This window comes from Orcinus orca, chromosome 1 (assembly GCF_937001465.1).
Source record: "Orcinus orca chromosome 1, mOrcOrc1.1, whole genome shotgun sequence".
Taxonomy (NCBI): Eukaryota; Metazoa; Chordata; class Mammalia; order Artiodactyla; family Delphinidae; genus Orcinus; species Orcinus orca.
Window position 1 is genome coordinate 183,312,506 of NC_064559.1, and position 15,699 is coordinate 183,328,204.

Here is a 15,699-nt window from a genome sequence, read left to right on the forward strand (position 1 = left end):
TTTCACTCCCTCCTCCCACACAGAGACAGACCAAAGGGAAGGATGTGAGAGAGGAAATTGTCCTGCCTCCGAAGCTCTTTGCTGCCGGCAGGCCTGATGCTGCCTGCCTGCTCGCCCAGCCGGCAGCCCAGCCTGCCACAGAGAGACCTTCATTATGCCTCTTGTCTCTAATGGTCTAACAAGGCTTTGAAAGCCAGGAGCCATTCTCCAGAGCTCTCACCATAATTTTAGCAGCTCCAGCCGGCCTCTTGGCTCCCACCCCCTTGCAAACAGCTGGAGTTTTTCCAGCATCAGCGTTGCTCATTTGATGTGCCTCCCATCCCCCTCTAATTCCTGGCCTTTCATCAGCTGCTGGCAGCCCAACCTCCTTCCCACCCACTACCTCCTGGCCAGGCAGGTAGGAGCCCCCCCTCTCAAGGTTAGGCTGGGAAGACTTTCTGGAAGAGATGGGATTTCTGGAGCTGCTGGAATGACACAGGATGCCGGAGAGAGAGGAGAGGGACAAGGGTCTCGGCCACAGAGCCATGAACAGCATCGTAGGACAGTTGTCACACAGTGTAACACTCTGACGACACAATTCACACCCATGCTGTCAAATCCTTACGGCAGTCCTGTGAGGTCGGTACGATTATCTCCACTCTACAAAAGCAGAAACTGGGGCTCACAGGGGTTAAGTCTTTGCCCAAAGTCAGAAAGCCTTTCCGTGGAGTGTTAGGCTTCAAACCAAGACTTGCCCGACTTTAAATCAGGGGTGGCACACACAGGAAGCATGAGGGAGTGAAGCAGGCTGGGTGGTAGGCGGCAGGGAGTAGTGGGGACTGAGGCAAACTCGAGCACACACGTGGAGAAAAGGGTGACTACCACTCAGCTCCAACGGACTGTGCTAAACAGGAACACAGACCAGTGCTGCGGGGTCCATGATTTTAGAGAGAGGTTCAGATTTTCATGTGAAGCCTCATGGCTTTTATAAGTAGCCACTAATTTGATTTTTTACAATATTGTTGAGGTCGAGCACAGCACATCTGTAGTGTGGATGTGGCCCTCTGTCCCCTCGCCTCCACATGGCCTGTGTCCTTTGGACCACTCCTTGCTGGCTGCCGGAGAGCTGGACACAGCTGCCCAAGAGATGGGGTCTGCGAAGGGTGGGCAGGTGTCCAGACCCCCTCCGGGCAGTTCCAGCAGGGCACAGGGCTGTCCATCCTAAAAACTGGCCTGGGGCTTCCCTGGTGGTGCAGTGGTTGAGAGTCCGCCTGCCGATGCAGGGGACACGGGTTCGTGCCCCGGTCCGGGAAGACCCCACATGCCGCGGAGCGGCTGGGCCCGTGAGCCATGGCCGCTGAGCCTGCGCATCCGGAGCCTGTGCTCCATAACGGGAGAGGCCACAACAGTGAGAGGACCGCGTACAGCACACACAAAAAAAAAACTGGCCTGACCTGTGCCTGTCTAGCATCAGGGGTCCAGGCATTGACCAAGGCGTTTCTCTGCCACCAGGATATTCTGCTTCATGCTCAGTGAGAAAAAAGGAAGGGAGGGCGGATGCTTCTCACCACAGAGAGCAGGACCGTTGGCACTCATGATGAGGAGATAATCCTAAGTGCCTGACCCCAGAGGCAGGGCCGGGGGCGAGCCGCCAGTCCAGCCCCCAGGAGTCACATTCCGGCCAAATCCAGTACAGATGAGAGTCCCAGGGAAGAGAGGGTCCCGGCCAGTCAGTGCTCTGTCTGCCCTTCTACCCAGGGGCCGGCGTTTAGCCTTCTCCCCTGAGGGGACACAGAGTATCTCCAGGTCAGCCTCCAGCAGCTCCGGCTTACTTGCAAGACTGAGAGAACCCGTTGTAGCCACAAAAGCCATAAGTCCGAGATCCATCACTCACTTTGGTGGCGCCCTCCAGCGCCCATCCCATCCTCTTCCCTCCGGTGGCCTTGGAGTTCGAATCTGGGCCTTTCCACCCTCTGACCGGTAGATTGCAGTCACCTAGACTGCTCCAAGCCACCTCCCCACCTGTAAAGTGGGCGCCTGCTGCACTGGCGGCCTCTCGAGGGGTAGCGAGGACCCAGGTCTATAGCAGTACTTGATAACCAAGAGGCCCATTTGAGACCAGTTATTTTTATCATGGTAAGCAATTCCACCTCTGGGAATTTATCCTGTTGGAAGTCACCACTGAGCCCCACTTTACAGTTCCCCCCAATCTAGAAAGCCTTCTCAGCAAAGCCCTAGACAAGGCTGCCCTTTGGCCTAGGTACCCACGGAAGTGTGGCCAAGGATGTTTCTTTCAGCAGAGTGTACCACAGTGGAAAATAGGGCCAGCCTAAGTGCCGTCAGAGAGGAATGGTTAAAAACACCTATTGACTAAAAAAGTGATACAAATGACCTTATTTACAAAACATAAATAGACTCACAGACATAGAAAACACACTTAGGGTTACCAAAGGGGATGGTGGGGAGGTGGAGGAGAGATAAATTAGGAGTTTGGGGCTAAAACATACACAGTAGCGTATATCAGACAAGTAAGCAACAAGGACCTACTGTACAGCACAGGGAACTGTACTCAGTAGCTTCTCATAACTTATCATAGAAAAGAATCTGAAAAAGAACATATATGGAATTGAATCACTATGATATACACCTGAAACTAACACATTGTAAATTAACTATACTTCAATTTTAAAAATGTATTAAAAAACACCTATTAACTAGTTATAGAGAATAAAGGGGATCAGGAAGGACTGATCTGGAAAGAGGCTGGTGACTTATTAAGTGCAAAGCCAACATCTAAGACAAGATCTATGATATGATTTTGTGTGTGTGTTAAAGGATTATCCCATATATCATGTATATACTTTGTATATGTGTGTGTACATTTAAAAATCAGGGCTCATGAGAGCTCATCAGACATCATCTTTACTTTGTCTCTCACCCACCTTCCAGTGCGTTCAGAGGTGAATTTCTTTGCCCCAGTGAAAGTCCTGCCAGGACCTGTCACTTTTGGCTTGCTTCCAGAGCTCAGAAACCCTAGGTCTCTCTCTAAGGCACAAACACACTGTTTCAACTCAAAAGTTAGAAGGCTAAGTCTGGTATCGTCCTCAACATTTCTACCCTCATTCACAGATCAGACTTCTCCCCTCGCCCCCACGGAGGCCCCCTTCGGCAGCGCCTCCTTGGTCGGCCCACTCCCCCGCTCAGCACCTGGTCCTCTAGCAGCCCCTGCTCCATGGCTTCTCCCTGTTGGAGTCCCATCGCCCTTCTCGGATAGGAGTCAAGGTGGATCTGGGCTGGATCTCTCTTCTACATGGGCCCATCTGGTCCAGGGAAATGTCCTTAGCCCTGGCCATGTCTGGGCCTGCAGGCCGGTGCCGTGCAGCAAGGACTCACCCTCCTGTCTCACCTAAGAAGCACGTATCAGCCCGACCCCTGCCCTCCAGACTTCCCAGGTGGTGTCCACCACATCTGCTCCTTCCAGAGCCACCCCCGAGCTCCCCTAGCCGCCCTGTGGAAGCTGCTCTCCCTAGACTTCAATGCAGGGGCCCCTGAACACACGGCTCTCCAAAGGCTTTCTCTAAAACTCTTCTCACAACAGTCTCTCATCTCTACTCTCTTCATCCTCTGTCTCTTTCTTGTGGATGTTTAGAGCCTCTAACCAGTTCGTCGTCATTCACTTTGAAAATCCCCATCTTGGTTTGAAGCCTCACTTTGCACTTTCCTATCTGGAGGACCTTCCTGCTTTGTGAAAACAAAATTCTTCTCATGTGAGCATTGGTGATCAATGTTTAATTGACTAAAGCTTTTAGAAGGGGGATGGAAAGTCACAACATCACACTTAAAGCTCATCACACTTTAAAAAACAAAACAAAATTCTATCAGACATGTCTCTCCCTCCGGGTCTCTCATCTCAGCATCTGACCCCACACCAGCCACTCCAGTCACCCCAGTCACTGCAGCCACTCCAGCCTGGTGGGGACTTTCTCTCAATCTCTCCAGAGTGTTCCAGCTTCCTCCAGCTTACATGTCCAATTCCTCACACAGTAAACAAAGATTCCTCCAGTTATCAGGACTTCTCTTCCTTGGAAGGCAGTGGGGAGTTTTAAATAACATTTTTTCCTGTCGTGCATGTATTTGCATATTCAGAGAGAAAAATCTGAAAAAAATATATAACACATTGTTTTCCCCAGAGGGTGGGATCATGGTGTACTTTCACTTTCCCATTGTATTCTGTACTGTTTGACTATTTTGTGAAGAGTGTATTTTACTATTTCTCCATTTTAAGGTTCTTTAAAGTATACAAGTAATTCAAAAGCCTGTTCTCATTTTTCAAAATTCATGTAATACATACAAAGGAACAGGGCTTCCATGAAATTTCTTCTGCCATTTTAACAACCCCCCCGCGAGGTAAACAGTGATATTTTTTTAGATATGGATCCTTCCAGACTCTATATGCATTTATATACAAAGGTACATAAATAGGTATGCAACGATGTCTTCAGGAATCTATTTATACAGATGTGATCATATTGTTCTTATTTTTATCACTTTTTGTAAAAAACCAAACAATATGTGTTGAAGATCTTTCCCTGTTGGTACATCTCTTCTAACAGCTGCGTGATATTTCAAAGTACGACCGTGGCAGAGTTTATTTAATCATTCCTCTATTGAAGGACATTTAGGTTGTTTCCAGTTTTTCGCTATTACAAATAATGCTTTGATAAACACCCTCACACACTTCTCTTTGTGCTCCTGTGGGAGTGTTTTTTGTAGGATGGATAATGAGTTGCAGAATTGCTAGGTTGAAGGGCATGTGCACTTTTAATTCTAAGAGATACTGCTGAATTACTTTTATCACCAGAAAAGGGCACTAACAATAAAGAATGAGAAGGAAAATGGCCCTGGTTTCCCATTCCCTGCCTTCCCAGCAGAACGGTGAGGGAATTGATGCTAAAGTGGTCGGCATATCACTGATTGCTAAACCGCCGGCTTGTGTGGCTTGGACACTCCTCCCTCCCGTCTCCCCGTAGCCTCGCCTCATTGCCCCCCTCTTTCTGCTGCAGGTTCAGCCCTTATGAGTGGTATGATGCTCACCCCTGCAACCCTGGCTCCGAGGTGGTAGAAAATAACTTCACTCTGCTGAACAGCTTCTGGTTTGGAATGGGGTCCTTGATGCAGCAAGGTATGTGTGCCCTCCCCAGGCAGCCTCCTCTCCAGTGTCAGCAGAGCCAGCCCCACCCTCCAGGGCAGCCTCAGAACTGCCAAGCCCTCAGAAGGTTGCAGACACCTGGCTGCTTAGGTGTGTGCCCTTTCCCAGGTCCCCAAGCTCCATCACTACTGTGGCTGGACCGGCTCAGGGTCTGAGGCTGAAGCGTATAAGCCACGCCCCCCCATGGCATGCAGGGCTCATCCCCAGCCCCTCCTGCTCCAGCTGCAATGGACATACAGCATCTTGTCTGCTGGGGCCAACCCCACCGATGGCCTCACCACCACAGAATCTGGCTGAGCAAAGTTGGGCTGAGCATGAGGGGAGACTGGAGGCAGGGAGGCTGGGTGGGAGGCTATTGCAGGAATGAGCTGATGATACCTGAGCCGAGGTAGTGGCCATGGGGCTGGAGGACAGAGATGGATTATGAAAACTTCAGAATGTAGCGGGAACTGGACTCTGGGGAGCCTGGTAGTCGAAAAGGGCATGTCTGAGGTGGGGACATTAGCCTCAGTGCATCAGAGCTGGTAAACACAGAAGGACGCCATTTTTTCTTACATCCTTTTGAGGGAAGGTTGGGATGCTGCACCTCCCCCCGGCTGGTAGCCCATCTTTTGGAAAGATCTGCACTTGCTAAAATATCTCAGAAAGCTGGGCACCTACAAGGAGCACAGTGCAGAAACACCAGGGGCTGGAGGGCAAGCACAGGGGGAGGGAACCCCAGCCAGGAAAGACCCCCAGAAGAACCCCACCCCCAAGCCCTGATGACCAGGAGCCAAGTGCTCATTGCCTCTGCTCATTACCTCTGCCTGGGTTAGGGACCCACAGGGGGACAGTGGGCAACAAGGGCGCCAGGGAGGGAAGGAGATCCAAGGGGCAAAGAATGTCTCTGTCCCTCACTCATCTGTGTGTATCCTCTAGGCCCAGCACAAACTCTGGTCCTCAGTAGATATATACTAGCAAATGCCAAAGGAATGAATGACTGATGTTATCTCAGTGTCTCCTGAGTCCCCACTACACGCCAAGCCCTGTGCTGGGCACTTGAATGAAGGACCCTGACCTGAGAGAACTCCCAGCCACGACAGAGGCCGGGTCAGGGGCCCAACAGAGCCTGGCAGAGCTCAGCAAGCAAACAAGTGAAATAAGTCATTCTCCCTTTGGGGGCAACTCTAGCCCCTTGCCTGGGGGAGGGCCAGGCAGATGAAGCTGGGGGTGGAGGCGGGGGCGTGGTCTCCAGCAGCTGGGAAGTGACAGGCAGCTTTAGAAGGAAGTGCCTCTCTCCGTCCCCACCACTAAAGAGTGTCCTGAAGCCTCACCTTGCTTCTTCATTCATCATCTTTGTTCACTGACAGTTGGGAAGGACCTGGAGGCCCCTCAATGCAGTAATAGCTTCCCTTTCACCTCCTGCTGCTTATTCAAAGCACTGGCCCCTGATGTATTCCCCACAAGGTTTTGATTAGGAGGGAGAAAAATAGTTATGTATTTGAAAAACTCTCCCTTGAGTGATTTCTTTGAGAAAAGAATTCATCCATATCAAAGCAGACGCTTTTCAGACGGCAGGGCCGAATGTTCTGGAAAGTTCACGAGTCACTTGCTATTTAAATCTCTTGAAAGCCACCTAGTTAATTACTTCAGTTAGAAGGTTTCGGCTAAATTGTGCTTCGCACCCAAGGTCGGGGAGGAGGAGTGATCTATTTCGGCGAAGAGCTTCAAAAAATGTTCATTTTTCTCCTCCTGCAAAGCATCCTATAGCAATCTTATATTTGTATACCACTTGCATTTCCAACACAGTTCCTCCTCAAATTATATCATTCCAGCAGCATTGTGGTATTTGCATGAGGCTGGGACAGAGGAAGGACGATGCTTTACCGAGTCCCAGAGAGGGAAGTTCTCTGGCACATGATCACACAGAGAACTAAGAGCTAAGAGCAGGATTCACTCAAGACTTCCAGGTGTTCAGAACCTGGGACCACACAGGTGGTTCACGGATAGGCATCAGAGGGTCTGACAAGCCTGGGAAATGTTGTGCATGTGTGTGTTTTTCTCGAGTGGCGGTTCTTAAATTTTAGCCTGCATCAGGATCACCCGGAGGGCTTATCAAAGCCCAGATTGTTGGGCCCCACCACTAAGTTACTGGTTCATTAGGTCCTGGGGTGGGGCCTGAGAATGTACATTTCTAACAAGTTCCCGGGTGATGCTGACGGTCCAGGAACTACACTTGGAGAGCCACTGGTCTGGGGAAGAGGTCTCCGCTGTTACTAGGCTGTCAGTGGAGTCCGTGTCCCAGCAACCCTGGTCTGAGCATTTTCAGGGACCACCAGTCTCCTCCTCCCTCCTCCCAGGGTCTGAACTGATGCCCAAAGCCCTGTCCACACGCATCATTGGTGGCATCTGGTGGTTCTTCACGCTGATCATCATCTCCTCCTATACGGCCAACCTGGCTGCCTTTCTGACCGTGGAGCGCATGGAATCGCCCATCGACTCTGCCGATGACCTGGCCAAGCAAACCAAAATCGAGTATGGGGCTGTCAAGGACGGGGCCACCATGACCTTCTTCAAGGTGAGACCTTCTCCCTCCCTTCACTATCCTTCCCTAACCACACAGAGCCAAAGGACCAGAAATCCCCAGGGCTCCGCCCATCCCTGTTTGGGACCAGTTGACTTTGAGGAGCTGTAGTGATGTGGCCATCTGGGCTGGTCCCAGCACGAATCCTAGAAGTTTCCATACCTGGGACAAGCAGCATGAATATGCTGTGTTTCCTTAAATCATCAGAGGAGGACAGGTGGAGAGAAGAGGCTGGAAAAGGGGGAAGGAGAAGTATGGCCCAGACACACACACAGGCCCTGGGGCCAGGGGGCTCCCTGCCCTTGGCTTTGCGTCTCAGCAGCCTCCACTTCCAAGAGGCTGGCCTGGGCTTGGGGTGAGCTCTCCACCACTGAGAGAGCAGCAGGGGGAACATCCTCCAGGGAAGGAAGGAGGCTTAAAACTTGAACAAGCGTTTACAAGCATTCCTTAGCATATTACGCTCGTGGAATGCTGGTGTCCGTGTAAAGCCCCTGTCAGCTGCTCAGGTTACTGCTCTCATGCGGATCTGGCCATGACTTTGCTGCACCCTCCTGTTTTGTAAAGCGTTGGCTTAGTTCCTTACTGTTTTTTCACCTTCTACTAGAGTAGCTGAGAGTTTAGGAAACTGAATGACCCTGACCACCGATAGCTGTAAATGTTCTTCTGGAAATTAAAGGAATAATAATTATAGCTACCACCACTGAGAGCTCACAGTGGGCCAGGTGCTCCATGCTTGGTCTCATTTAATCTTCGTGACAAATCCCGTGGAGTAGGTACTGCAGTTGTTTCCACTTTACACGTGTGGAGACTAAGGCCTGGAGCATTAAGCGGGTTGTCCAAGGACTCACAGCCTGAGGCTGGCCCAGGCCTGCCTTTCTCCAAAGCCCATGTTCTGAGCCACGGTTCTCAGACTTGAGTGTGTGTCCAAATCACCCGGAAGGCTTGGGGAACCCCCAGATTGCTGGGCCCCACCCCTGAAGTTACTGATTCAGTAGGTCCTGGGGGGGCCTGAGAATGTGCATTTCTAATGAGTTCCCAGGTGAGGCTGAGACTGCTGGTGCAGGGCCCACCCTTTGAGGACCACTGCTCTAATGAGTTCTCAGAAATGGTCAGGATCTGGGCATTCTGTGGCTATGGGTCCATTCATTCATGTATGTGTTTAGTAGTCAATCCGTCTGAAAGCCTGGGGGGTTTTGCTTTCCTCCGGGCCCTGGTTCCCCATCCCCAGCCCTTGCCTCCTTCCAGGCTAAGCCTCTGAGTGATAGACTGAGCCTCCAGTGGGGCCTGAGTAAGGACAGAAAGAAGGGGTTGGGTGGGAAAGCCTTCTACCTCCTGGGCATGGAGCCCCAGTAGCACTCCCCCCCACACCGGCCTCCCCTGTGCCTCTTCTTAAGGGTAGAAGCAGCTGCTTAGTGAAGAGCGAAGAGAGAGGAAACAGACTCCCCTCCGGGATGTCGCCTCTGGCAAACTCGGTCTTCCTACAAGGTCACCACCATGTACCTAGAGTGTGGGGAAGATAAAGCATTGTCCTAAGCACTCTAGGGGCTCTCTGGGACCCGGTGTGTGTGTTCATGAGGGCGAGCAAGGATGTGAGTATGTGAATGCCTTCACGTGCGCGTGTAGCGGTATATGACGTGTGAAGGCACATTCATGTGTGTACGTGTGCACATGTGTGTCCATGCACCAGAGCCAGCCTGTCTGGGTGCTTGTGTGTCTTTATGCCTGGACATGTGTGTCTGCAGATATGTACGGACCAGCATGTGTGCATGTGTCTCTGTGATCTGGGCATGTGGAGATGTGCCTGTGATTGTTTACAGGTGTGTGCCAGTGTCTACATGGATATGTAGGTGGAGCGTGCACGCGTGTCTGTCTGCTTAAATGTCCCAACAGGTGTGCTTAGATAAGTGTGAGTGGGGGGATGGGCGTGCGTGTGTGTGTGTGTGTGTGCGCGTGTGCTGCGCCTGCTTCTGCCTGTCCGCAGGCTATGGCCCAGCCCTTTGTGCTAGAGCATTCCTCATGCATTACAGATGAGCCCGTCTCTAAGCAGGGCTCCCAATCAAAGGGAAGCAGCATAAATAAGCCCAGTGCAGGCTCATTGCCACTGATTGGATGCCCTTGCCTCCCTCCATGCTAAGATGCTCAGATTGGCTTCCAAGAGCCTGGTCCCTGCTCCCCACCGAGCTGCTGTCCTCGGCATCAAGCAGCACCTCCCTCAGCCCGCTCCACCCTCACCCACCTTCCCTGCGAATGGTGCAGTGAGGAGGGCAGGGGAGGGACACAGATGCTGCCACCCAGCTGGGATGCTGGGGCTTAAGGGCCCAGGCTCGCAAGGGCCTTTGGCCAGAAACAGCAACTCCACATCCCCCTGCAGAACCAACTCCCCTTCCTTGCCCTCCTGATCACCAAGGAATTCCGCTTGCTCTCTGGCCACCTTGTCTCCTGCTTTAGTTCAAATGAAAGCCCTCTTGCCTAGGCTCCCTTCCATCGGCAGCAGCGGTGGGACTGTTATGTAGGCAGAGAGGAACCTGAGTGTGGATGCATTATCCCCACCTCGGATGATGAGCTAGAAGAAAAGACCCTCCTAGAAGGTCCCTGGACAAACTTCCTTCCTCCCTACCCCACCCCCAGCCCACCCTCCTTAGTCATACCTCCCTCCTCAAGCCCTCCCCCTTCCCCACCCCTGCACTGGGCCTGGGGGTAACCTCCTTATGGTCACTTTCAAGTTAGAGCTGGAAGGAAACCTGAGTTTAACCTAGAGAAACAGAGGTCCAGAGGGGCTGGGTGAGTTGCGGGTGATCCAACAGCAGATCAAGGATCAATGGAGCCGGATGTACAGTCAGATACTTTGTTTGCACACACACTGCCCTCTCCCGCAGCCGCTCCAGGGTCTTCTCCTGGAGGGGTGGTCCTCTCTCCCACCCGTGAGTGTATACGGCAAGACTGGCACTAGGGTTGAACAGGAATCAGCTCCAGAGGTTGCCATAGGATGTCTAGGAGACATTGGCAAAGTCAAAACTATAGTAACATTTATTGAGCCCTTACTGTGTGCCAGGCAACGTTCCAAGTACTTTACCTGTATTCACTCCTATCATCCTCATAACATCCCTAGAAGGTTGAGACTATTATTATCACCTCTAACACATGATGAAAGGAAGGCTCAGAAAGTAACCTGAGTTCATATTTCTTGCCTAACGTCACACAGCTGGTGAAATGCAGCGCTGGGATTGGAATCCAAGTAGTCGGGCTCTAATGCCTGTGCTCTTTGTCTCCGTGTCCATATTGTTTCTCTAAAGAGCCAGCCACAGTCCAGGAGTTCCTTGGGGAAGAGTGAAGCCGTATCCCCAGCCTAGAACCATCCTGGCACATCCTAGTTGCTTAAATAATCACGTTGAGTGGATGCCGTTGTCGAATTAAAGGATGGAATTAAAAGACAGCAGAGGCCAAGTAAAGCAAATACAGGAGACCATGCTGAGGACAGGAACCCAGCAGGTAGCACCCCTGAAGGTTCCAGAGCACAGGGCAAATGAACTTCATTTCTGCAGTTAGCATGTTTCCTGGTTAAGCTGCAAACTGTCTTAAAAAGCCCCCCTGGCTGAGAGTAGCACTCGAGGGAGAGAGCCCATTCCCATCCAAAGATGACAACGGCAGGAAGCGAGACGCCGGTCTCTCGGGGGGCTCCAGACCCCTCGCTCCCCCACCCTGTAGCCTGGGAGATGCGTGGCTAGTGGCAGCCCATCATTCCAGAGGAAATTTCATTTGAAGAGTTGTCAGGGAGCAGCAAACATCACAAACAACGTCTCCCGTGTTGTCCTCCCTCCGTCTTGGAAGATAAAAATTAATTAGGAGAAGAAAAAGGAGGCCTTTGAAAGTGTTGTTTGGCTGTAAAAATATGTGGGCAAATGTAAAGGAGGACGTTGGGAAAGCGTGTTCTTGGTGGGGAGGGCTGGGCAACTTTGAAGGCAGAGGATGTCAGAAGACAGCTTCTCCAAGGATTTAGCCCTCTTTGGTGTTGCGGTGGGAGAGACACATCACACGTGGGAGGGACTGCGTGTGAGCGACAGCCACTTAGGAAAGAGATAGAGCTGGGGACCAAGAGTTCCAGGCTCCCCAGGTCCCTGGCACCGTCAAGCCCCACCCCTTGGACAGCTTTGCCCCATCCTAGCAACTGAGCCTGGAAGGTGCCTGGAGAGGCCATCCAGTCCATCTCCCTACCTTCCAGCTGCTCAGCAGACTCTTCCCTGGGCTGGAAGGCTCAGGAGGGTGCTCCCAAGCTCAGCTCCCAGTTTCTCCTGACCTGTCTGCTGGCCTCTCTGATAGAGCCTTAGCCCTGCTTTCAAGCAGAAGCAGGATAGGAGGACAGAAATGCAGTGACCAGGCAGAATTCATTGTGGTGCAGCCTGGCGCAGTCTCAGAGTCAGACAGACCAGGACTTGAGTCTTGGCTGTTGTCTGTGCTGGGTGACCTTGGGTAAGTCACTTCACTTCTCTGAGCCTCAATTTGCTCACCTGGATGACATGGATACTGATTCCCACCATGCAGCAATTAGCAAGGAGATTCAATCAGCCACTGTATACACAGTGGTTAGGCCAGTGCTAGGCACACAGCACATGTAAGGCAAAGGCTTTCTCCTCTGGATGCCCCTCTGTTTGGCTGACCCAGAAGATGGGCAAGTTGGCTGGCCCCTTTTCTCCTTTTGCCATGTAGTTCCCTCCTGAGGCAAGGGTTTAACTGGAGTCCCATGGAGAAGCTCCAGCCAGTAGACACCTGGAGAACCTCTCTTCTTCCAGGTCCCTCCAGATTGGGCCTGGGGGCTTTGTGGAGGACATTGGTGCCTCTATCACAGGATGGCTGTCTACCCCTGCACAGAGCTAAACACTTCAGGGGGAGCCCAGAGGTCCTCAGAATAGAAGAGACCCAGAGCAGGCAGGCAGAAGGCAGCAAAAGGGGCAGGGGAGGCCTGGGGATGATGGGAAGTTATTGAAAACGACTCAGTTACTGATGACCTCTCTGTGCCACGGTTTTCTCACCTATGAAATGGGTATAATAATAGTACACACACACACACACACACGCCTTGTAGAGGTGATTATTGAGATGATTAAATGGGATAATTTATATAGAAAACTTAGAACCATACCTGACACAGAGAATGCATACAATAAATGTTAACTATTTTTATTGTTTATTCTTGGTGATACACAGCCCTGTTTAGCTCACAGATACGATTTGGGGGGCAGCACATTTCATATATATATATATATATATATATATATATATATTTTTTTTTTTTTTTTTTTTTTTTTTTTTTTTTTTGTGGTATGTGGGCCTCTCACTGCTGTGGCCTCTCCCCTTGCGGAGCACAGGCTCTGGACGCGCAGGCTCAGCGGCCATGGCTCACAGGGCCAGCCGCTCTGTGCATGTGGGATCTTCCCGGACCGGGGCACAAACCCGTGTCCCCTGCATCGGTAGGCGGACTCTCAACCACTGCGCCACCAGGGAAGCCCTCTTATATATTTTTAATTAGTGGCCAGCATTTTAAAATGGGGAGATTTTTGCATTTAAAAAATTCACATATCCAGCTTCTCGAAAATGTGAAAGATGAAGGGGCATCACTGAGCTGGCTCTCCCGAAGAGAGATTGTCAGGTGCCAAGAGGCGGCGGCCATCTCCAGCTTATCAGAACTCCACTCAGCAGTCTTTACTTATTTACAGTACTCTGCCTGGCCCGTCTCAGCACTGGAATTTTCTGCCACTGAGTACTGTGTCATTTAGTTTCTATAGAAACTCTGCACTCTAGAAATTATTATCCACAATTTCTAGATGAGAAAACTGAGCCTTAAAGAGAATAAGGAGGCTTGAAGACAGAGAATGACGCTGGCCACTTATCAGGCACTGCCTAGGAACCTGGCTCTGGGCTAAGCTGATTCCCATTTTACACATGTGGAAAATGAGGCTCAGAGATGTGACGTCACTTCCTGTGGTCACAGAAGGAGCTGGCATTTGAACCCAGCTAGGTGTGACACCAGAGTCCATGCAGTGGAGCCGACCCCTCCCACCACCTCCATCCCCAGCCTGTAGCCCTCGCCTCCTGACTCCCCCCTGCAAGGGTCAGCCTGCAGCCCTCACCTCCTAACTCCCCCTTCAGGGGCCAGCCTGCAGCCCCCGCACAGGCAAGCCTCAGGGGCACATGCAGACAGCAGAGGCAGCTGCTGGGCCAGAGGGTCAGCAAGTCTGCCCTGGCGAAGTGGGCAGAGGCAGGGAGCCTCCTGGTCCCCATGAAAATAACCCAAGAGACATGATTAACTGCTCGGGTATGTGGATCCAATAAGGCCAAAGACTCCACATCCAGGGATAAGAAAGCCAGTTAATCTGGAAAAAGGTCTCTTTTCCAGTATGGAAAATACTCAAGGTCTCACATGGAATCACATTGCCTCCCCACACACATTCCCTGAGATTCAGCTCTCTTTGGAATTGATATATATTTTTATACATATATATATATATATACCTATATACATTTTCTTGTGCAGAAATGTTAAATTCTCAAGATTAAATATCTTCAGTGGGGGAAAATCAATTTACTTCTTTGAGGAGGCTAGAATTGAAAGTCGTGAGTCTGAAACTTACTTTCTTGCCAAATTCACTGATAAAAAAATCCTCTCCGTCCTGGCATGTCGCCCTGTATCGGCTGCTCCAAGCGATTCCATTAATTGATTTGGGTGACTGGCCCTGAAGCAATGCTTATTAAGGTTCCCACTGGAGCTGGGACAGGGAGGATGGCATTAGAGTCGTAGGTACGTGAGACTCCATTCCTTGGGGTGGTAAGTAACTCAGGCCAGTGACGGAACTCAGGCATCTTGTGACGAGGCCCAGGAAGATAGGAGAGGGGACTGAGATTCCAGGAGGGGCCCTGGCTGTATCCCTCCCTGCCTCAGAGGTGCACAGGGAAGCTTTTCAGGGATGTTCTCAGAATCACAGAATCACTCAAGGACAGAACCTAAGGGGAATCAGAAACTATCAGTGGGTTTTGTTGAAAATGGGGATCCCAAGATATGAGACAAACACAGGGGCCACCTTTCTAGGGAAGAAGATTTCAGACCCATCTGCCTAAAGGTGAAGAAGGTAATGAATTAGTTGATGCTGGAGCTGGGAGAGCAGAACCTCTTGAAATCAGCATCACAGCCAGCTTCCCGCCTTATCGTCACTTTTCATCTTAACTGGCCCAAGCTTTCTGGTGTCTTTACCCATCTTCCCCATTCCATTCCTTCACCTGCTTCAGGCTTTCACGTGTCTCTCCTCAAAGCCCATCAGCCTCAATACCAGCCTCTCCCTCGCCAGCCTCCAATGGAAATTTCTATCTCCATTTATGATGGGGTGTTACTGGGAAGAGCATATATTTTGATGTCAGGCATGCCTATGTATAGAAGGAATGGGGTGTTGGGGAGAGGATGCAGGGAGGCGTTTGCAGAAAGAGGAGAAGTTCTCATCCTCTTCTGAGACAGAAGGAGTGGGACAGGGCTCCCTGTGTGGTTCATTTTCAAGTTACTGATGGCTGGTTGTGTCGGAGAATGAGTGGGTAAGATGGGTGAGATGTAAGGATGGATGGATAAGTAAAAGGCTGGGTGGATAGTTGGATAGTTAGTTGAATAAATTAGTGTGTAGATAGCGTGTGAGTGAAGGGGTGAGAACATGAACATGATGAATGAGAGGATGGGTGGGTGGATGGATAGGTAGATGGATGGCTGGATAGATGGATGGATGCATGCCTGCATGCATTAGGAGATGTAAAAGGAGCCCTGATGGCCTCCTACACTCCTAATTCCCACCTCTAGTAGAAGAAGGAGAATTTGGAAAGCAGGAGAGACTGGGATGGAAAAGGAGCTGAGGTGCTGAAACCACTGATTGGAGAATAGTATTTAGTTACAATAACCAAGAGAGCAGAGTGTCTG

The 15,699-nt window shown here is 51.0% G+C and overlaps 1 protein-coding gene across 2 annotated transcripts in view; it reads left to right on the forward strand.

Annotated features, from left to right (window-relative positions):
* Positions 1-15,699, forward strand: part of GRIK3 (glutamate ionotropic receptor kainate type subunit 3) — a 239,892-nt gene that overhangs the window by 211,047 nt on the left and 13,146 nt on the right. For both annotated transcript variants that reach the window (XM_033422124.2, XM_004266449.3), the window contains exons 12-13: positions 5,043-5,161; positions 7,528-7,745. In XM_033422124.2, the coding sequence (XP_033278015.1) occupies positions 5,043-5,161; positions 7,528-7,745 (337 nt within the window). The remainder of the gene's footprint in view (positions 1-5,042; positions 5,162-7,527; positions 7,746-15,699) is intronic.